The sequence below is a fragment of the Ceratotherium simum genome, chromosome 16, assembly GCF_057802395.1.
Source record: "Ceratotherium simum simum isolate JZ-2026a chromosome 16, ASM5780239v1, whole genome shotgun sequence".
NCBI classification, from domain to species: domain Eukaryota; kingdom Metazoa; phylum Chordata; class Mammalia; order Perissodactyla; family Rhinocerotidae; genus Ceratotherium; species Ceratotherium simum.
Window position 1 is genome coordinate 21055763 of NC_141915.1, and position 23616 is coordinate 21079378.

Below are 23616 nucleotides of genomic sequence, written 5' to 3' on the forward strand. Positions count from 1 at the left end.
TTGGCTAATACCAACTTTAGGGTTAGTTTGATTCAAAGGTCAGACTTTCTAACTCTCTTCTCTACCACCATTACCTTATTTTAAGGCTGTTTAATTTTATACACCTTCTGGAACCAGTAGAACTCCTTCCTGGACGTATATCAGTAGTGCAAACATGCTTATCTCCCAGAGGCACCCAGAATATCTCTTCACTTGTCTTCTTGGCCCAAACTAGGTCACGTGCCCACCTTTGAACCAATAACTGACTGTGGCCAGGAGGTGGAATTATGCAGATTAGTTTAGGTGGATCCAGAGCCAGGGGTGGAATTAGCTTTCCCCAATATGTGGGCCAAGTAGGGGAAGTGTAGATACCAGAATAACAACAATGATGGTTATCAAGAGAAGGGGATATAATATTGGAGAGAAAATGACATAGTCCACCTTTTCTCCATGTACTGACTACAGTGTGTCATTGAAAAAAAGCACAGAAGTTGAAGTTGGAGACTTGGTTAAACACTAACTTTGGAAATATCTCTGAGCTACAGTTTCTACTTCTGTAAATTGACAATAATGTAAATGTCTTCCACAGGGCTGGCGTAAAGGCTGAATAATATGGCCATGTAACAGCACACATTCATTTACGAAAAGTTTAAAGACTACAAGTATGTATCTGGCTTTGTGCTAGGTGCTGGGAATCAAAACAGGAATGAGACCTAGGACTTGCCTTCATAGTCCAATGGGGGAAACACACACACACATAAGCAGGAATTTATAATATAATGCAGTGAGTGCAATGAGTAGAAGCACAGAAACCTCCAACCTAATCCAGCCTAAGGCAAAGTGGAAGGAAAAAGGTATCAGGGACAGTTTCTTGGAGAAGGTGAACCCTGATCTGAGTCTTAAGCGTCTTCTTGGGTTGGCCACATGTGCTTTTCTCTTTTCCCTTCCAAAACCCCTTCAAAATAACAATTAATTTATTTAAAACTGGATTAATTAAACAATTAATTTAAAACTGGATTAAGGCCAAGTAGAAGAGTAGAGAACATAAAAGAACACTACAGAGTTCCACAAATTTTTGGAAGATGGAAAGTGGATGGAGGAGAAAGTCATTGCTCTAGCCAACTGATGGAAGTTACATCCTAAACTGCAGAGGGGGAACCATTCAGAATTGGGCCAACTCTCCCTGAAGACTTCTTAGAAACTCAGGCTAGAAGGCCTCAGATACATCCTTTCAAAATTTTAGTCACTTAAAAAAAATTGCAACCCCTGTCCTGACATTTCTTTCCTTATCCTACTTCCTGCATTATTTTCTCCTCAGCATTTATACCTCTTGCCATTTATTTCACTTATTTATCATTTTTATTATATGTCTCTTCCAAAATGAATATAAACTCTAAGAGGATAGGGATTTTGTCAGTTTTTTTTACAGCTGCTTTGTTCTAGCTGGCACATATCAGGCAATCAATAGTATTTATGGAACAAATGGATGGATGGATGGATGGATGGATGGATGGATGGATGGATGGATGAATAGCATAGTACATGGCAGTGAAGTATGGGAATGAAAAAAAGGAGACAGTTAAAATTAGAGTTATGTACTCCAGGTCCAGTGCCCTATTCCATACATTTAGGTGACCTCTCCCCATTGCTTCCACCCAACTTCATGAGATGTAACCACCCCTGCCCCCAAAGAGATTGGAGGAGAAGCTGAATGGTCCCAGATAAAAGACCTCACCTATTAACATTGGCAAGTTCCTCAACGAAAATGCCAGCTCATCTCCTGATTGTTCTACAGATGAGCCCACTAATGAGTCTGAGAAAAATGAGTCTGAGCATTCTCTCTGTGTGTATTTCTCTCTTCTTCAGTACTCTGTCCTGCAAACTCTAGCTGCTTTGTCTCCCTGGACTCTGCTCTGTCTCCTCAACTCAGGGAGTCCACAGGCTTTGCCTGGATTCCCACTCCCTGAACCATGACCCAGAAACTCTCTGACCGCAGTGAGCTGGGACAACTGAAACCACCCACAAAGCCAGAGTTCTATTGAGTGGTAAAATTATGGTAGAAAATGGCCAGATTTATCAAAATCCACTCACCTGGCTCAAGGATCTTCTAGGAGGTGACAGTTATGTGACTTGGAATTATGCTTGGAGTAAGGTAACATATCTAGGGAAGGAGCTTTTAAAGTATATTTCTGAGGAAGTACCCATACATCCAGAACCAAACTTGGTAGCTCAGCAACATCAACCTTGCCTTCCAGGAACTTCCAGAGAGTCAATGCAAAGCATCCTACATTATCTACAAATAAATGAAATACTATTCATCAGCCATCAAGAATGTCTCCCATATTTAGTTATAAAAAACCCAAACCAGGGTCCGGCCGCCTGGCCTAGTGGTTAAGTTCGTGCTCCGCTGGCCCGGAGTTCACAAGTTCGGATCCCAGGAGCAGACCTACACCACTCTGTCAGCCATGCTTGTGGCAGCGAGCCACATATAAAGTGGAGGAAGACTGGCACAGATGTTAGCTCAGGGCTAATCTTTCTCAAGCAAAAAAAAGAGGAAGATTGCCAACAGATGTTAGCTCAGGGCAATCTTCCGCAGGAGAGAGAAAGAAAGAAAGAGTGTATACTTAGAAGACTGAAGGTAGTGCAGTCTCCCTTCCCGGAAAACCTATCCAAGGGCCAACAATTTTCAAAAAAAAAGTAATTACCACTAATTTCACTGGAGAAATTTGTACCCTTTATGTTGTCAAGACAATAGCAAATACCAAAAAGATGGACACAATGACATCAATAGTTAAAATTAGTTTGCGTAACCCGACCTAACAAGGTGGCTTCCTGTTATTATTTGATATGTTCTTTTACCTGCCTTGTTTCAGCTCTTGCATACCATGCAGTTAAAATTATGCACTCAAACAAAATAAACATACTTTATATTTATGTAATTGCAACTTTAACGTAAAAAAATAGTAAAAGTTAAATTCATGAAAACCATGCAAATGACGTATGAGATTATTACTACAAACCAGCAAACTATTGGTATCCTGCCACGACTCAACCCACACCAACCAGCTGAGCCAAGGACCTCGCGCTCCTATCTGCTCGCGAGGACGAAATCCATGGGAAGAAATGCCCCTTAGCTCAGTTAAGGGTAAAAAGTCGAAATCTCGGACCACGAATGGGCATATCTCGAGGCAGGACGCTTGTCAAAATAACATTTATTCCATGTGGGAGGAATGTAAACATTATTTCCTTTTCTGTATTTTTCAAATTTCCACTTTTAAATAGGAGCTAGCCTGGTGCGTCAAAAGTCTTGGGCTTTAATTCTGCCACCAACTGACTTTAGTCAAATCACGTCCTCATCCGTGAAACTGGGCGTGAAAAGTCCAAATCTCCAAAACCCCCGCTAGTTTTATATTCCACGGTAAAGCAATCCCGCCTCCTGTAGGTTCGCCAAAGAACTATTATGGCCCTCTCGGCTTGCCGTCCGGAGAGCCTCCGGAAGCAACCCTGAGCTCCGCCCCCTGCGCTCAGGACGGCGCGAAAACCCAATTGACAAGAACTCCTTCCGAAGCCGGTGGGTCCGATCTACGTTCGGCCTGCTTTCCCCACGGGAGCCCCAGTCCCGAGCGCTCAGCCTGGAGCGCCCGCCTCGAGGACACCCGCGCTCACCGGCCGCGCCCCGGTGTCCTCGCTGCCCGCGCTTTCTCACCGCCTCTTCCCGCGTTCGACTCGGCTGAACTGGGCCCAGCCTCCGCCACCGCTCCGGGCGGGTGGGCGAGGGGGAGTCCGAGACCGACCCCGCGGCCCAGCTCCTCGCCTTTGCAGGAGCCGGCCGCCTCCATGGCCTCCAGGCAGGCCGGCCCGGGCCGCGCAAGGTCCTAGGAGCCGGGATTCCAGGAAGCAGGGATTATGGTGGGGGTCTTGGCCATGGCGGCGGCAGCTGCTCCCCCTCCGGTGAAGGACTACGAGATTGAGGTGAGCTTGAGTATCTCCGTCTGTTAGGGGTGGGAGAAAGGTGATCCCGACTTTGGATCTATGAGGGGAAAGGAGGGACATGATGAGGCCCCACAGTTGTGACATTGTGTGGACCAATTGCTGGAGTGTCTTTTCTGAAAGTGATAGGTCCTGACAAACATTGGGATTGTGAGATGTTTGCGGGGCCAGGTAAATCAGGATTTAAGATATCTCGACCAGTGCCCAGACCCTGAAATGTTGGTGGAACTTGATGTTTTGGACTTGCGGAATGTCATGGAGGATCCCAGGGTCAAGTCTGGGTTCATGATAAGGAATCATAGAACTTTAGCGTTGAAAAGAATCTTTAAGTTCCACTAGTCCATCCATCTACCTATTCTAGGAATACCGTTTAGATTGTCATTTCAGGAATCAAACAAGGTACTTAATTGAAAAATCATTTTCTCACGGCTCCAGAGCCTAAGATACTGCAGTTAGGAGTCTGCTGTTATTTGCCTGTGTTCATCAAGTTTCAGTGAAATGCACTAAGCAGTATTTATAAAGGGATTCTAATGCCATGAAGTAGTGAAGTGGCATCTTAAAGTAGACGATTGCTATATTTTTATACCTTTTCATCTCAAACTAGGATTCTAACTGAAGTATGCATACTGGTGTCCTTGAAGCGAACCAAGATGTATGTCCACTTATTTAACTGGGCTCATTCTTATTTTTTAGAATTGAGTAACTTTTGTCTACTTGCTAATAGTTGTTATGTTGATACTTGCTTCCTAAATCAAGGCAGTTGCTCAGCTTGTGTCAGGTGTGAAGAAGGACTTTTGGTACTTGAATTACACAGTTCTTGATTTTTGTCAGTTTTATCAATCTTTTCGTTACAGTTTCTGCTTTTGGTGCCTTGCTTAGAGAACCTATTTCACAGTAATAATACTGTTTACTCTTGTAAGGATAAAGGCCTTATACACATTATTTTACTTAATATCAACTCTGTGATGAGGTATTATTATCTATATTCTACAGATGAGAGAGGAAGTTTAAAAATTAATTAAAAGTAAATTAAGTTAGGGAAAGTAAATTATAAAGTTAAAAGTAACTTACTGGGCCGGCCCCGTGGCTTAGCGGTTAAGTGCGCGCGCTCCGCTGCTGGTGGCCCGGGTTCGGATCCCGGGCGCGCACCGACACACCGCTTCTCCGGCCATGCTGAGGCCGCATCCCGCATACAGCAACTAGAAGAATGTGCAGCTATGACATACAACTATCTACTGGGGCTTTGGGGGAAAAATAAATAAATAAAATTATTTAAAAAAAAAAAGTAATTTACTTAAGGTCCTACACTGGTAGATGTCAGAGCTAGCACTTGAACTTAGATCTGCCTGACTTCAGAGCCTATGGTATAGTGCCTCTGACACCATCTCAGGGTAATAATAATAACGCTAACTCATTAGCATTTTCTTGTAATACCTTTACCATTTCATCTTAACATATAAAATTTTAATCTGTCTGTAATTTATTTTGCCTTATATTTATCCAAATGGTTAGAAATGTGCCCCAATACCATTTATTAACTACTTCTTTGCCCACTAACTTGAATGGTACTGTTATCATACACCTAGTTCTTAAATATATACTTATGTCTTTTTCTGGTTTTCTAATCCATTCCATTAAATTGTCTCCATATTAATGCATCAGTACTATGCTTTTAATCATGATAGCTTTATAATATGTTTTCATTTTCTGAAAGTATAATTCTCCCATTCATTACTTATCTTTTTTTTGTGTGTGTGTGTGAGGAAGATTAGCCCTGAGCTAATATCCCTTGCCAATCCTCCTCTTTTTGCTGAGGAAGATTGGCCCTGGGCTAACATCCATGCCCATCTTCTTCTACTTTATATAGGATGCCACCACAGCATGGCTTCACAAGCAGTGCATCGGTCTGCACCCAGCATCCGAACCTGGGAACCCTGGGCCTCCGAAGCGGAGCTCACAAACTTAAGTGCTATGCCACTGAGCAGGCCCCTCATTACTTATCTTTTGAAAAATTTCCTTGTTATTCTGGCAAGTTTATTCTAACAAATGAACTGAGGGAAGTTAAAATTAAAGAAAACACTGATAGAGCTTTTTGTAACTAATAAGCTTTTTCTGTTATATGTGGGAATGAATAAGAGAAACCACCAAATTGGAGTTGGAAGGCCTGAAGGGGGAGCTCTCATGCCCTATTATATATTGTCAATTACACCAACCAGAAAAAGACCCTGGCTTGCATCTTTGACAGGATGTAAAACTACTTCACTATTGCGGGAAAATTTCTCTCCCCACTGGGCAACAGCCTCAGCCAGTGAGAAACACGGCATCTCAGCCAGTGAGAAGCCAATTGCTTCCTGAACTGTTTCTTTCCCCCAATTGACTTTCATTTAGAACAGCCCCTCCCTACTCCCTCTTTTTCTCTATAAAGGCAACTCCCTGCCTTTGTTTTCTGGATTTGCCTATGGTTTGCCGTAGCCTGCACATCCCCAGTTGCAATTGTTTTGGCTATTCCTGAATAAACTTGTTCTGAGGATAAAATAACAGGCAAATTTGCTTTTTAAGTTGACATATGTAAGTTACTAATTTATGACCCAACAAAAATGTAACTTTTTAGCATTATAGTCATCTTGACATTGTGAGGATAATAAATAATGGAGGAGGCAGGTAGTGACTGCTTTAATAGCAAATTGAAACACTGGAAAGTTTTATTTGTGGTAAGTGGCCTTCACTACAATTTTTACTTGATTAATAAATTTTGTGATCCTAGGCTTATTCATTATGTACCTGTTTCTTAGAAATAGTTAGAATACTTTGTTTATTTTTAACTATAAAGTAAAAAAGGAATGGAATTAATATTTGTAGAGTCCCTACCATGCATCAGACTTCACATATTTTTATGTAATGTGTTCGCTACAAATTCTGTGGGGTGGATGGTACTATTCAAAGGTTATAGAGTAAACAGAGGCCAACAGAAATGAACACATTTGTACATAAGTATAGTGGCCTGGAAACTTGTTATTGAAGTATAATATATATCTAGTAAAGTGCTCAAATTATTAGTGTATAGCTTGATGTGACATTGAGATTGAATGTAAGTTTAAGTTTAAAGCTCTTTTTCTTTCTAATATATCATGTTTGTCACCTAAGGGAGCCTTCCCTTTTTGTATTCAATTATGTAAAATATTAGGTCCATGTTTAAAATTTATGTTTTGTATTATTTTGCTTGAAATAAGTGCTTTTTTTCTTCTTTTAAATTGATAGCCATGCAAAAAGCGAAGGAAAGATGATGACAGATCTTCCTGCAAAACAATTACAAAATATTTATCACCAATAGGGAAGACCGGAGACAGGGTTTTCTCTCCACCAAAATCCAGTAATATTCTGCATTATTTTAGAAAGACTTCACCCACAAATGAGAAGACTCAGTCAGCAAAAGACTGTGATTTGATGTCATCCACCCCATTGCCTGCTAACAGTAGCAAAGACTGTAAAACACCTTTGGAAATGTTCTCAAATATAGAGTTTAAGAAGAGAGGAAAGAGAGTTAATTTAGCTCATCAACTAAATAATATTAAAACTGAAAATGAATCTCCAATTGAAATTAGTAGTGATGATAGCAAAGAACGCTCTAGTTTAAATAAAGATTTTGTGGAGAGTAGTACTTCTGTTTTACTCTACAAGAAACATGTAGAGGTACTTGCAGAAAGTATTCAAGATATCAAAAAACAGTCAAGGACTATGGCCTCCAAAAAAAGTTCTAAGAAAGTAAATTCGAAACAAGGGACCGCAAAAAATAATTGCAGAAAATTGAGAAAAAGGAAGTACAGAGATGTAATAGATCTATCTGAAAGTTTACCCTTGGCAGAGGACCTAAATCTTAAAAAAGATGTTAAAGATAGTAAACACATAATGCCTTCCCTAACTAATGAAATCGAGAGGACTGCAAATGATGCGGACTCTAGAGATACTGCAATTAAAACAGCCCAGTTAAATTATGGTACAATAACTGTCTCATACGAGGAATTTTTAAAAAGTCACAAGGAAAATAAAGTGGAACAGATACCAGACTCTACAATGTCAATTTGTATTCCTTCTGAAACTGTTGAAGATACAGTCAAAAGTGGTTATATAAGTGACACAGAAACCTGTGAAATTACCCAACAGGGACGCTTTAAGACAGTTACTGTTCTTGCACAAGTTCATCCTATTCCCCCCAAAAAGACAAGGAAAATACCCTCAATTTTCTTGAAACACAAGCAATTGGAAATGGAAAATAGTCTGTCTGATCCTGAGAATGAACAGACAACTCAGAAAAGAAAATCTAACGTTGTTATACAGGAGGAAGAATTAGAATTGGCAGTGTTGGAAGCTGTAAGTTCTGAAGCTGTGAAACCAAAATGCACTCTAGAAGAAAGACAACAGTTTATGAAAGCATTTAGGCAGCCAGCATCAGATGTACTTAAAAATGGTGTCAAAAAGTCTTCTGATAAGCAGAAAGAGATCAATGAAAAATCTTTAAATGAGGAAGGAAGAGACAATAATTCTAAAAAAATCATGAAAAATCCTGATATTGAAATGATTTCATATAATGGCAATTCACAGTCACACTGTGTTAAAGGAAGTTTTCCTAAGGAGAAAAGTAAAAAGCTGAAGAAAAGGGATAAGAAAAAGTTAGATACAGGTGCTACTCCAGGTGAAAATAGAGGAGGAAATACTCAAAAGAAAGAATCAACTTTTTCCTTTAAAGAGAAACAAAATCAAAATAGGCTTAGAATGAGTTTAAGACAAAAGAAAACAAAAGTTTTCAAAAATAGCACATTATTTAACAGTGAACGTCTTGTTTGTGAAGATATAGCAAATGATGACTCTCTAAAGGTATCCTCTGTATATAACAAGTCTTCAAGAAAAACCGCCGTACCAGTTAAGGATAAGGTTACACATTCTAAAGCTGAAACTGAAGACAGCTTGGTAAATATTTCCACACCCAAATCAACTAGAAGATCTGTAAGAAATAGCAGCACGCCTACTACAATAATTATTAGAAGTACTGATTCTGAGGATGCACAAGATAGTAGTCCAGTAAAGGCTTCCACTCCAAAAGCAGCCAACTTATCAGAAAAGCATAGCTTGTATACAGCGGAATTAATAACGGTACCCTCTGATTCGGAGAGCCCTATTAGGTAAAGTTTTGTTTTTGTTCTGAAGTTCTAAGTGTTCTGCGTATATTATTAGCTGGGAAGGAAAATGCTTCAAGCATTGGAGAATGTTATTTTTTCTAGAACACAGCTGATTTATAAGGAAAAAAAACAGGGCTTCAAAAATCCTGCGTATTTTCCACATTTAATTTAAAGTCAGGCATGATTTCAGAAGAATTCTAGGTATATTTTAGATGAATTCTAAACTTTTATTCATCACAGTTGCTAATCCCTGGAGAAATAGCCCTCAAGTGTGAATTCTGTGCATTTAACAAACATGAGATTCAAAGTAAATAATAGAATTTTATTCTTTGGGTAGACTGAGCCATGTACCATGAGGTATATACTGGCCTGCTGTTTCTGACTAGTATAAGAGTGATCTTAGGGGCTGATTTTCTGTAAAGTTTATGATTTCTGAAAGGAAACGTTCTATATTTTCTAAGAGTTTAACATTGAGTTTGGCTTACTTTTGAATCAGTACTTTGAAACTAATGGAGAGTGTTTTTGTTTTTGTTTTCTGTTTCAAAACTGTCCAGAAATTGGAGACCTAGTCGGTTCTTTTCTATATTTAATTGAAAGTTTTACACATTATAATCATGAAAATGTTTCTGAATATCTTTCTTTTTCAGAATGAAATTCACCAGAATTAGCACTCCCAAAAAATCTAAGAAAAAATCCAAGAAAAGATCTAAGAAATCTGAAGCAACTGATAGAGATTTTACTTCTCAGACTAGAAAGGTAATTGAAATATTAGGGAGTCCTGTAAGTGGTATTCTGTTTCCTAAAACAACAACAATTACTAAGGGAAGTAATATTCTAAAAGAAAATTCACGTATTTCATAGATGGGTTGTATTAACTACAACTCTATATTATTTTTCACTACTATTTCATACCTTTAGTTAGTTTATTAAGAGATCAGCATAGCTTATTGTGAGATGAAAGCAATTGGTAAGGACAGTATAATTTACTTAGAAAAAGTTTTGTTAGAGTTGCATTCCAATCATTTTCCTTAAGGCTGCGTATAGCTCATGATTGAATTTTTGGTTTATTTCTATAGATTAGAGGCTAAAAAGCAGGGTCTCTCAAGCCAGTGCTGTTGAAATTTTGGGCTGGATATTTCTTTGTTGTGGGAGACTGTCTTGTGCATTATAGAATGTTTAGCCGTAACCCTGGCCTCTACCCATGAGATGCCGGTAGCACTCCAACTCCCCTAGTTCTGACAACCAAAAATGTCTCCAGCCATTGCCAAATATCCCCTGAAAGGAAAACGTCACCCCCCAATTGAAAATCGCTACCGTAAAGGGAGAACTAGGATATTTAAGGATAGTTTGGCTGCTTTTGCAAAATAAGCTCCTTATCCCCATCATGAGAGAATTAGAGTCTCTCCAGGGCGGTAGATACAGGTATGTGTGTTTTGAAAAAGCCACTAAGTTGATGTAATCCTTGGGTGAAAACCACTGCTACAGAAAGTTGGTACCTCTTCTGTTTTTATTTAACAGCTATCATTTTTTGACTGCTTATCACATTCCGGGCACTATGCTTAGTACTCATATTAATCTCATAAAGTAAATATTTCATCTTGTTTTGAAGGACAGTGGGGCCACAGGAGGAGAGCCTTTTTAAGAATGGTTGAAGTGATGTGCAGTGGAATCTAAGCTGGGTAGAGAGAAGCAGAGACTGATAAATAGGGAGAGAGTAGAGAGCTGTCAGGACTGAAGTTCCTGATGTAGTCAGGAGTAACGAAGTAAGAGCTGGGAGGATAGGTGGCTAGGTCAGAAAGTGGGGTGTTGGAAATGACTATTTTTGAGGTAATAGGATTATGGTTAATTTTAATTTTCTTTATTTTTCTTTTTGTCTATAAATATGAACTTTTAAAAACTTATTAGAAAAATAACTATTAGGAAAAAAACAGATTTCAAGTATAGTCATGCACTGCATAACGACGTTTCCGTCAATGACAGACTGTGTATATGATGGTGGTCCCATAAAATTAGTACCATATAGCAACCGACCTGGTGGCATAGCAGTTAACTGCGTGCGCTCTGCCTCGGCAGCACGAGGGTTCGCAGGTTCGGATCCCAGGCGTGCACCGATGCACCGCTTGTCAAGCCATGCTGTGGCAGCATCCTATATAAAGTAGAGGAAGATGGGCTCAGGTGTTAGCCCAGGGCCAGTCTTCCTCAGCAAAAAGAGGAGGGCTAATCTTCCTCACACACAAAAAAAAATATATATATATATATATATTAGTGCCATATAGCCTAGATTTGTAGTAGGCCGTACCATCTCGGTTTGTGTAAGTACACTCTATGATGTTTGCACAACGGTGAAATCGCCTAACGACGCATTTCTCAGAACATATCCTCATTGTTAAGCAACGCATGACTGTAACAGCAGAACTACTTGCCAAAATGTGTATGTGTATGTTTTTTTCCACACACTCACTAAAACATATCTCTTTGTATAACAATTTGTTTCCGTGATTGAGTTGTTAATTTAAATTTAGGTGGATTCTTTTGAATATTAACTTTCCATAAAGTTCATCAGCCTGCCAAAAATTTTGCTAGCAGAACAACAAAAATCTATCACTACTACTATAGAAGCGAATCCTTAACATTCCTAACCTTCTTCCATGTATTTTGAATATGCATGCCTATTCTTTTTAATGTTTTTTTTTTTTTTTTTAAAGATTTTATTTATTTTATTTTTTCCCCCCAAAGCCCCAGTGGATAGTTGTATGTCGTAGCTGCACATCCTTCTAGTTGCTGTATGTGGGACTCGGCCTCAGGATGGACGGAGAAGTGGTGCCTCGATGCGCACCCGGGATCCGAACCCGGGCCACCAGCATCGCAGCGCGCGCACTTCACCACCAAGCCACAGGGCCGGCCCTTTAATGTTTTTTTAAAAACATTTTAAAGGTTTTAAAAAACAGCGAACATTTTTTTAAAAAACAAACAGAGAAGTATGTAAAATTAAAAGTGAGTACTTTTTTAAATCTTCTCCCTCCTACTCTCTAGGGATAATCCACTTTCAGTAGTTACATGTTTATCCTTCCAGACTTTCCTATGCTTAAGTAGATATATGCCATTTTTAAAAGGGATCGTACAGTGTGCACTGTTCTGCAGCTTGCATGCTGTGTATTTTTTTTTTTTTTTTTAAAGATTTTATTTATTTTATTTTTTCCCCCCAAAGCCCCAGTAGATAGTTGTATGTCATAGCTGCACATCCTTCTAGTTGCTGTATGTGGGACTCGGCCTCAGGATGGACGGAGAAGTGGTGCCTCGATGCACACCCGGGATCCGAACCCGGGCCACCAGCATCGCAGCGCGCGCACTTAACCACCAAGCCACAGGGCCGGCCCGCATGCTGTGTATTTTTAATCCGCACATAAAAACCTGTGGAACTTGGAGTATGGAAAGCACATTATCTGGAAGATATTTAAATAACAAGATCACTTGGTACATCAATGGCAGAGCCAGGCCTGAAGGCCAGGCTTTATTCTTATCTAGTGCTCTTTTCCATACCTGATACCTTTCCAGCCTCTCTCCAAAGGATTCAGCGTAAGTGACTAAAATCAAAGAATAGATGCTGTGAAGATGGTGGGGAAATTGCCGAGAAGTCTAATCTATACAGACATCTAATCCAGACATCTTTCTGGATGTTTTTCACAAATGTAATGATTATATTTATCTGAATAAATTTCAAGTTAGAAATAAAAGCAAACCAAGTATAACTAGACACGTTTTAATTTAATTTCCTTGGTAAGATTTGAATAACCATTTGTTTGTCTTTTATTTAATGTGATTTGTGATTATATTTTTCTATTATATATATATATATTTTTTTTTTTTTTCCAATGGACTTTATTTTTTTAGAGCAGTTTTAGGGTCATAGCAAAATTGAGCAGAAGGTACAGAGATTTCCATGTGCCCCCTGCACCCGCACATGCACAGCATCTCCCATTTTCAGTAGTACAGTTGTTACAATTGATGAACCTAAACTGACACATCATTGTCACCCAGAGTCCATAGTTTACAATAGAGTTCACTGTAGGCGTTGTGCAGTCTGTGGGTTTGGACAAATGTATAGATATGTATCCACCATTATAGTATCATACAGAGTAGTTTCACTGCCTTAAAAATCATCTATGCTCTGCCTATTCATCCGCCCCCCCCCCTTAATTCCTGGTAGCCACTGATATTTTTACTGTCTCTAAAGTTTTTCCTTTTCTATTTTTTTTCTATTATTAAATATAAAATGTTTGCGAGTGACCTAAATTAATATTTCAAATTTTTGTTTAGGCAAGCAATGCTTCAAAAAATGTATCAAAGGCAAAACAGTTGGTTGAAAAAGCAAAAGCTTTACACATTAGTAGGTCAAAAGCTGCTGAAGAAATAGTGACACCCTTAAGGCGTTCATCTAGACATCAGACCCTTCCTGAAAAGAAGAAATTGTCAAAAACAGAAGTAAGTATTGCAAATATTTATTAGTGTAAATTGTGTTCTATATTCTGCTGTTTGAAGTGGGAGAAGGAAACCATTATAAAGTTTCTATAGGGTAGAATTGTAAGATAGCCTTGAGGTGGTAGAAAGAATATCATTTTCAGTTCTATTTTAAAAGCCTTTGGCTCTCTTTTGCCTACAGAATACAGTCTGAATCCTTATCAAGGCATTCAAGATCCTTCATAGGCTGAACTAGCTCTTCCTTTTCCTCAACCCCGCCCTTCCTCGTACACACACTCTCTGCTCTAGTCACACTGAATTGTTTATTTCTCCCCAAGTGTTGCAGTTTTTACTTTTTTCAGTTTGTAGTCTCTGCTTGAAATGTGCATTCCAGGTACCCTCTTCTACCTCAGAAATTCCTACTCAAACTTTAAGATCCTGCTAAATGCCACCACCTCCTCTTTTATTTTTTAACGGCTTTATTATAGAGATACAATTCACATACCATACAATTCTCCATTTAAAGTATACAATTCACTGGCTTTTAGTATATTCACAGAGTTGTGCATCCATCACCACAATCAATTTTAGAAAATTTGAGGGTCGGCCCTGTGGCTTAGCGGTTAAGTGCGCGCGCTCTGCTACTGGCGGCCCGGGTGCGGATCCCGGGCACGCACCGACGCACCGCTTCTCCGGCCATGCTGAGGCTGCGTCCCACATACAGCAACTAGAAGGATGTGCAACTATGACATACAACTATCTACTGGGGCTTTGGGGAAGAAAAAAAGGAGGAGGATTGGCAATAGATGTTAGCTCAGAGCCGGTCTTCCTCAGCAAAAAGAGGAGGAGTGGCATGGATGTTAGCTCAGGGCTGATCTCCCTCACAAAAAAAAAAAAAAAAGGAAATTCTATTACCCTCAAAAGAACCCCCATTCCCCTTAGCTGTCACCTCCCAATCTCCCCTCCCCCAGCCCTAGCCAACCATTAATCTATTTTCTGTCTGTATGGATTTGCCTATTCTGGACATTTAATATAAATGGTGTCATACAATATGTGGTCCTTTGTGTCTAGCTTCTTTCACTTAGCATAATGTTTTAAAGCTTCATCCATGTTGTAGCATCAGAATTTCATTTCATTTTTATTGCCAAATAATACCCCATTGTATGGATATACCAGATTTTATTTACCCATTTATCAGTTGATGGACATTTGGGTCGTTTCCACTTTTTGGCTATTATGAATAATGTTATGAACATTCTGCGACTTCCTCTTGAAAGCTTTGCTGATGCCTTCAAGATAAGTAGTTTCCTTCCCTATATGTGCTTTACTTTTGTGTTTTTTTGGTATTTTAGTCAATATTGCTCTCATCATACTGCACTATAACTAGTTAAACTCTCTACTCAAGGACTAGTCCTTCCTCTGTCCCCTAAACCCTGCTGTAACCATGAAGCCAACTCTTGAGTTTCATTTGTCTGTGTATTCCCAGTGCCTGCTACATTGCCTGACACATGTAGATGCTCAGTAAATGTATGCTGACCACATGAAAACATATCAGACTTCATCTAATACATTTCTAGGATATATAATCCTGACAGAGTATAGCCAGATTTTTATAACTTGGTCATATTGATTCTTTTATCTGGAATATGGTCTATTAGTTGCTTCTTTTTTTTTTTTTTTGTGAGGAAGATCAGCCCTGAGCTAACATCCATGCCACTCCTCCTCTTTTTGCTGAGGAAGACCGGCCCTGAGCTAACATCCATTCCCAATCCTTCTCCTTTTTTTCCCTTTTTCTCCCCAAAGCCCCAGTAGATAGTTGTATGTCATAGTTGCACATCCTTCTAGTTGCTGTATGTGGGACGCCGCCTCAGCATGGCCAGACAAGCGGTGCGTCCGTGTGCTCCCAGCATCCGAACCCGGGCCACCAGTAGCGGAGCGTGCGCACTCAACTGCTAAGCCACGGGGCCGGCCCCCCGTATTAGTTGCTTCTTTGAAAAAGAAAACCCATGGTCATAATAAATCCACTCTTTGATCATGTGAACTTGTATGCTATAAGGACAGGCTACTGCCGTGTGTTCTCTGTATCAATCAGATGGTGTCTAATGGAGATATACATGGAATTGCTAATATAATTATCTTGTCTATGGCTTCTAGCACTGTAATCTTTTTGAAATTTTAATATCATTAATTGTGTGATATACTTAAAAGTTTTTTTTTTTATTCCTACTTAGGACTCTGTAATAATAATAGATTCAAGTCCTACTTCTTTAAAGTATCCAGAGAAAAATCAGAAGAAACTTCAGTGTCTGAATGATGTACTAGGAAAAAAACTTAACAAGACTTCTAAAAATGTACCTGGTAATTAGATTTGATAACGTTTATGATGAACATTAGAATGTTTGGGGGAGGATTATATTGTTCTGAGTGCTCTCATTTTATCTCGTCTTATAAAATGTAAAGTTATAATTATTAAATATTATTTCTATTTTAATAAGTAAAGTTGTAATGTAGTGAGGAGTTTTACAAAGGGTAACTGAGCACATTTTGAGTTATTGCATTTTCGTGTATCTATTTGGCCTCAGTTAAGATAGTGGTTCACAAACCTGACTGATCATCAAAATCATCTGGGTAAATTTAAAAAATGTTTAAGTCTTTAGGTCCTTCCCTAGACGTATTGACTTAAGAATCTCCAGAGATGTGTTGTGGGAATCTGTAGTTAAAAAAAAAGTTCCTCAGGAGAATCTGATAGTGAATTGTCATGTTGAGAGACCAAATAATTATATAGAAATTTTTTCAATTAAAAAAAATTTAAAGGGCGTTAATTTTTTAAAAATTTAAGAAGATAGAAGTATAATTTTGAAAGTGGCTGGAAGTATGTGGAGATGATAAACATTGATACTAACCTAAGTATTTATTTTTCTCAGGAAAAATGAAAGTTGCTCCTTTATTTCTTACCAGAAAGGCTCAAAAAACAGCTGATCATATCCTTGGTTTTGATGAAAGCAGGTCAGTTCAATACAAATTTTAAAATGCAAAAATGCCTTTTGGAATATATTTTGTATTTATTCATTTACTTTGATGAGAAAGCATGTAAATTATCATTTGAAGCTTTAATTAGTCTGTTATAAAAGATGACAATATTGACAATGCTACAACCGTGATTTGAAGATCTTGGTCTCTTGCAAACATTTTGTGGCCATCTCTAGGCAAAATAGTGGAAAAATAAAGAAACCAAAAATACCAAAAAGCTGATTATGAACTTATTCAGTAAATATTTAAATGCCTACTATGTACTAGGCACTGTTTTTGGTACTAGGAATATTATGGGGAACAAAACGAGACACATTCCCTGGACTCATGAGGCTTACCCTCTAGAGGAAAGACCGTCTATGATTAAACATTAGTTGAACCAACAAATGAAAAATTGCAGTTGTGCTAAGAAGGAGAGGTATAAAGTCCTGTTAAAGTTTATATTAAGTAGATTTGGTGTGGGCAAGAAAGGCTTTGCTGAGGAAGTGACACCTGAAGTGAAGGATGAGCAGTTGTTCATCGGGGGAGGAACAGTGTTCCAGCCAGAGGGAACAGTCTGTGCAGAGTCCCTGTAGCTAGAAGGAGCATGGTAAATACAGGTTGAAAGAATGCCAGTGTGACTTGAACATAGAGAGCAGGGATGAGAGGAATGTAAGATTAAGCTGGAGAGGTGGATGCCAGCCCATGTAGGACCTTTAGGCCACGTGAAAGAATTTTATATGCTAACAACAATCGAAGGATTTGAAACATGAGTATGGACATAAACATTTGATTTTGAAAGTTTAATCTGACTGCTGGATTAATTTGGTTATTGTATAAAGAATGGAACGGAGGAGGGATTAGAAGTGGATGCAGGGGTCCAGAGGTCTCCCACAGGTGTGAGATGATGGAGGTGTGGACTCAGGTGTTGAAGATGATGTATGAAAAGATTTTAGGAGATAAATTAAAAAACCCGTGATGATTAATTAGATCTTCAGGTTGGAGGTTGGGGAGAAGAAAGTGTAAGCATGACACTCAAGTTCTGGTCTATGCCAGTGGATGGCACGATGGAAGAAGAACAGATTTAGGGACATCATGAGTTCAGGTTATGTTTTTTTCCTGTTTCAATTTTATTGATGTATAATTACATATTGTTAAATGCACAAATCTTGTGTACGGCTTTAAGTACATTATATCAAGATATAACAGGGCCGGCCCCGTGGCTTAGCGGTTAAGTGCTCGCGCTCCGCTGCTGGCGGCCCGGGTTCGGATCCCGGGCGAGCACCGACGCACCGCTTCTCCGGCCATGCTGAGGCCGCGTCCCACATACAGCAACTAGAATGGATGTGCAACTACGACATACAACTATCTACTGGGGCTTTGGGGGAAAAATAAATAAATAAAATCTTTAAAAAAAAAAAAAAAAAAGATATAACATCTTTTTTTTTTACTCCTGAGAGGTTACTTACTCTTTTTCTGTTATCCCCACCACAACCACAACAACAAAAGGTTACCACTATTCTGATTTCTGTTACTGTCGATTAGTTTGATTTCTGTTACCATAGGTTAGTTTTGTCTGTTTTAGAATTTCACATAAACTTCATATATATATTCTTTTGTGTCTAACTGTTCTTGCTGGGTTCACACACACACATATATTTTTTTAAATCAACTTCATTAGGTATAATTTACATATAGTCATATGCACCTGTATTAGCTAAACAATTTGAGGTTTAACAGATGTACACATCTATATAATCACCACTGCAATAAAGATAGAGAACATTTTTATCCCACTCAAAAAAGTTCTCTTGTGCCTCTCTGCAGTTAATCCCTGTCCCCCACTCCCGATCCCATACAACCTCTGATCTGCTTTCTTTTGATACAGGTTAGTTTGCCTTTTCTTGAATTTCTTAGAAATGAAATCATACAGGAGGTACACTTTTGTTTCTGGCTTCTTTCATTCAGGCTAATGTTATCAGTAGTCTGTTCTTTTTTATTGCTGTGTAGTAGTCCTTATATGAATATACCACAATTTGTTTATCCATTCTTTTACTGATGGTCATTTGCGTTATTTCCAGTATTTGGCTATTATTAATAAGGCTGCTATAAATATTCTTATACACATATGTGGACAAGTATTCTCGTTTCTCTTGAGTAAACACCTAGAAGTGGAATTACTCTGTAATTAGGTAGATGCATGTTTAACAATATAAGAATCTGCCAAACTGTTTTCCCAAGTGGTTGTTCCGTTTTACATTCCCACCAGCAATACTTGAAAGTTCTAGTTGCTGCACATCCTTGGCAACACTTGGCATTATCAGACTTTTTAATTTTAGCTATTCTAATAGGTTTCTAGTGGTATGTCATTGTGGGTTTTTGTGTGTTTTTTTAATCAATCAATTAATTTTTAAGGGTTATTGAAGTATAATTTACCTACAATCAACTGTGTTTAAAGTGTATAATTTGGTGAGCTTTGTCAGTTGTATACACAGTGAAACTACCACCACTACAATAAAGATACTGGTTTATTTCCATTACCCTCCAAAAGACTCCTCATGCTCTTTTGCCGTCTACTAATCCTTCTAGTCCCAGCCTCAGACAAACACCAATCCTTTGTCTGTGTATTAATTTGCATTTTCTAGAATTCTATATTAATGAAATCATGTGATATATGCTCAGTTTTATCTGGCTTCTTTCACTCAGCATGATGATTTTGAGATTTATTCATGTTGTCAAATATATCTGTAGTTCATTGATTTATTTTTGCTGAGCCCTGGTTCCTTTTGGTGGAGGATGGTATTTGGAAACCAAGATCTAGGTGCTTGTTTTACTCATCACTCCTGAGGTATCAATGCTTCTAGGCCTTCTCAGCAGATAAAGCTAGGAAATACACATATGTATATGCATATACACACACATCCAAAACTGTTTCTAACTGTGTATATAATATATATTGTATAACATATATGTAATACATATATATAAAATATATGTGGGGCTGGCCCCGTGGCATAGTGGTCAAGTGCGCGTGCTCTGCTGCTAGCGGCCCGGGTTCGGATCCCCGGCGTGCACGGATGCACTGCTTGTCAAGCTGGTGTGGCGGTGTCACATATAAAGTGGAGGAAGATGGGCACAGATGTTAGCCCAGGGCCAGTCTTCCTCAGCAAAAAGAGGAGGAGTGGCATGGACGTTAGCTCAGGGCTGATCTTCCTCACACACACACAAAATATATATATATATGTATACATTTTATACTACTACTACCCCTCTCCTTAAAGTTTACCTTCTGCTGTTGGCACATACTAATTTAGCTACAACTTCACCCATCTTTTCATCCTTTCCTCCAATTAATGGTAAAAAAGGTACATCTCTTCTTTCTAAGAGTGTTCCCTCCCGTCTGGCTTTAGAGCTCATCTTTCCCTCATGTCTCTCAAACAGGAAAGAAAAAGAGAAATAGAAGTTTTTGTAGCCTCTTTTTAATTACCAACCCAAATTTCTATTTGTAGGGAATATTATAGTTTTCACTCAATATGGCAGGCTAGGAAGGGTATATAAGCTCTTCCCGCCCCCACCACTCCAGCATCCATCCCATCCTCCTCTATCCCGTCACCTCCCTCTCGCTGAAGTCAAGATTCTTATGATCAGCAATATGAAGATAAGCCAGGTAAAACTGAGACATCAATAATAAGGGCCCTAATGTTCCTCCTATTATATTGGAAACAATATTACATTAGAAGTTCTTGTATTAGCTTTTTATTTATTTATTTATTTTTAATTTTATTTTTTTCCCCCAAAGCCCCAGTATATAGTTGTATGTCATAGCTGCACATCCTTCTAGTTGCTGTATGTGGGACACAGCCTCAGCATGGCTGGAGAAGCGGTGCGTTGGTGCGTGCCCGGGATCCGAACCCGGGCCGCCAGCAGCGGAGCGCACACACTTAACCGCTAAGCCACGGGGCCAGCCCAGCTTTTTAAAATATAGCGCTGATTTTGTTTTCTGATTATAATACAAAGGCATTTTTTTTAAAAAAAAAGGAAGACAGAAAAGACGAGGAAAAAAACTTACCTACCACTCAAAGATAGCCTCTGTTAACATTTTGGTGGATGTCCTTCGGGTTATTTTTCTCTATATGTATTTATTTAATTTGACCAGCTAACAGTTCAGGTAGCTGATTAAATTTTTCAAATTAAATTAAAAAGTATTTATTTTATAGATTTTTTAAAGTGTTTATAATCTTAGCTTTCCTTTTTCACATCGTTTTCTTAAAAGTCAAGATACATCTGAAAAGTCTCAGGATTGTGGTGTGCAGTTTAAAGCAAAGCGTGACTTTCTGATGAGTGGTTTGCCAGACTTGTTGAAACGAAAAATTGCAAAGAAAGCTGCTGCATTAGATGTGTACAATGCCGTGAGTACCAGTTTCCAGAGAGTGGTTCATGTACAACAAAAAGATGATGGTGAGTTTATTAAATATTTTTAAGTGTTAGAAGTAATATGAAACTATGGAAGTTGGTTTAAGATGAGGCTAAGGTTTAAGTATAATTCTTATGGGGATTTTAGTGGGAATTTAAAGTACGTGTTTCATCCTCTTTTCCTCAGCCTTGGACTCATTTTACTGAGGATGGGGGGTGGGAACAAGAAAGTCAAAGGCATCCTCAGCCCTTACCCCTTACTCCAGGGTAGAGTAAGCGTGTGTGTGGGACCTTAAGTGAATGTTGCTCTCCAGAGAGGCACTGTACTCTAAAAGGAAGGCAGTTCCCTTCACACACATAGCCTGTGTGTGAGCAGATCATCGTTAAGAATTTCTTAGGAGCTCCAGTCTTGTCCGTGTCCAGTTACTGTTGAATGTTCCAGGGAAATCTGTTTGCCTCCTTTCCAGCCTTTACTGCTTAGTGCTGTGTCTCCTGGCATAGGTAACAAGTAGCAGTGCTTCATTGCTCTAGTTCACCCTCTTCTCACATGCACCATGCACAAGAGTGAGCTGTTTGCACAAGCCACTTGTACTGTGGTAGCTTGATCAGAGTCTAATTCTGTTTGGATTCAAATGCTGTAGCAACCACAATCTTCTTTTACTTATATAGTTTTTAATGACTGATAAGGTACAAAGCCTTATATCTTTACTTTGTCATTGTTCCTGCCTAGAGGTTTTTTTTTTTGTCAGCACATAAACAGTTATATTCTTCTCAGCTGGCTTTGTGGTTTGGTTTAGTGCACTCCCTCTACTCATGAAATGTACATCGTGTTCTGTTCTCCTTTCTTTTCCTTTTGTGTTTCGGACCTTGATACTTTCTGAGTTTTGTTCAGCCTCTCTTTTGTATGGGGAACTTCCCAGCCAGTCTTTCTAATAATGTTCTGCTTTTCCTTTTTTCCCAGCTCTGCCACTGGCCATTCAATTGATGAAGCATTTCTTGTTATTTTCACTAGTTCAGTTTTAGATAGCATTTTCTAATAGTATGTTCAACTATAGAAATTAGTTATGCTTTTCTTCCCTGATTTTGATAAACACATTTTCACAAGAGCACTACTGTAAAGCTTAACATGTCTATATGTAGATGAGCAGATGAGGCAAGCACAGAGAGAACCTCTCCCTCTTAGAACCTTAAGAGTTATTGAACGTTTATAATTGTCTGGCATTCTGCTGAGTACTTCATGTGCATATCTAGTTTAATCCCCATAATAACCCTAGGAGGTTGAGTACTGTAATTGTCACCCCTGTTTTACAGGTGAAGAAACTAAGGTTTAGGATCTTTCCCATGCTCACCTGGCTAGTAAGTGGTAGAATCTGGATTTGAATCCAGGTCTGACTTCAAAGTTTAAACTTTAAACCAGGATGCTAATTGCCCCTGAAATTTTTACCCTCAGTAGCAAGGTTGATTTAAAAAGAAAAAAACTTTGCTAATGTTTGCTTGTTTTTAACAACTGGGAGGGAAGACTAGGTAATTTTTATTAATTGTGTTTGTCAGAGGTGATGATTTTGTTCCCTGTGTACTCATTTGAGTTTCGGTACTTTTGTGTTAACTATGTAGGTGTTGTCAAGTCTTTTCATGTTTACGTACTCGGCATTCGATAAATGGATAGTATGAATGAAGGTAATTAAGAGAATTTTTCTGTTTTTCTTTAGGGTGCCATTTGTGGCATTTGAAACCACCCACTTGTCCTCTCTTAACTAAACTTAAAGAACTGAATACTACAGTAACGGATCTCTCAAAATGTGTTATTGCTCTTGGTGAATTTTCAACATTGAATTCAAATTCCAAAAGTAATAATTCTGCTGTCGCGGTAAGTATTAAAGTGCCCATCCATTGTAGGGCATTTCCTTCACATGTTTCAGAGGAAAAAAAATTTTGGATAGCTACTATTGTAGCCTAAAGTTCATTTTTTTGTAGAGTCCAATTTTAAAAAATAAATCCCAGTTGAAGTACACATCTTTTTTAAATACTGCTGAAGCTTTAAAAACATTTTAAAAATTAATGATAGCCAGTTTCAAAAGAATATTAGATTGTATAGCACATTTAGATACTTTGTAAGTCAGCATTATGAAGTATATTTACTTGAAAGAGAGAACAATAAGAATATGAACTAAGTCCCTCAAAAACTATGCACATGCAGCTTTGCCATCAAGGTTATATTTAGTGACTAAAGCTAATCCTACATTGATATTAACTTACAATAGACAGAAAGTAGTTGTTAGTATTGTGATTAATATTAATAGACAATGTGAGTCTGTTTTTGAGCATTTTATTCTTTATTGCAGTTTATGGGGAGAAGGAAAGATTTGACTGAAGAAGTAAGAAATTTTTTGCTGGAGGAAATTAGGTGCTCAAATCCTGAATTTCCTTTGAAGAAATATTTTCCTTTGCTTCTAAAAAAACGAACTGAGCACCAGGTACTTTCTGAGTGTCCTCGTAAACAAGGTTAGTGATAATTAATATCACTTATGTTAACATTTCAGTTTTGAAAGCACTATGACTTAGCGATTTTCTCTTGAAAGTGGTCACCACAGAA

General features: G+C 38.5%; 1 protein-coding gene across 3 annotated transcripts in view; it reads left to right on the forward strand.

The window, feature by feature from the left end:
* Positions 1–3513: 3513 nt before the first annotated feature.
* ATAD5 (ATPase family AAA domain containing 5) overlaps positions 3514–23616 on the forward strand; it is a 45875-nt gene continuing 25772 nt past the window's right edge. For all 3 annotated transcript variants that reach the window (XM_014796384.2, XM_087440774.1, XM_087440775.1), the window contains exons 1-9: positions 3514–3951; positions 7228–9146; positions 9791–9899; positions 13461–13625; positions 15833–15959; positions 16526–16607; positions 20884–21068; positions 22733–22890; positions 23366–23525. In XM_014796384.2, coding sequence (XP_014651870.2) covers positions 3886–3951; positions 7228–9146; positions 9791–9899; positions 13461–13625; positions 15833–15959; positions 16526–16607; positions 20884–21068; positions 22733–22890; positions 23366–23525 — 2971 coding nt within the window. In that variant the 5' untranslated portion in view covers positions 3514–3885. The remainder of the gene's footprint in view (positions 3952–7227; positions 9147–9790; positions 9900–13460; positions 13626–15832; positions 15960–16525; positions 16608–20883; positions 21069–22732; positions 22891–23365; positions 23526–23616) is intronic.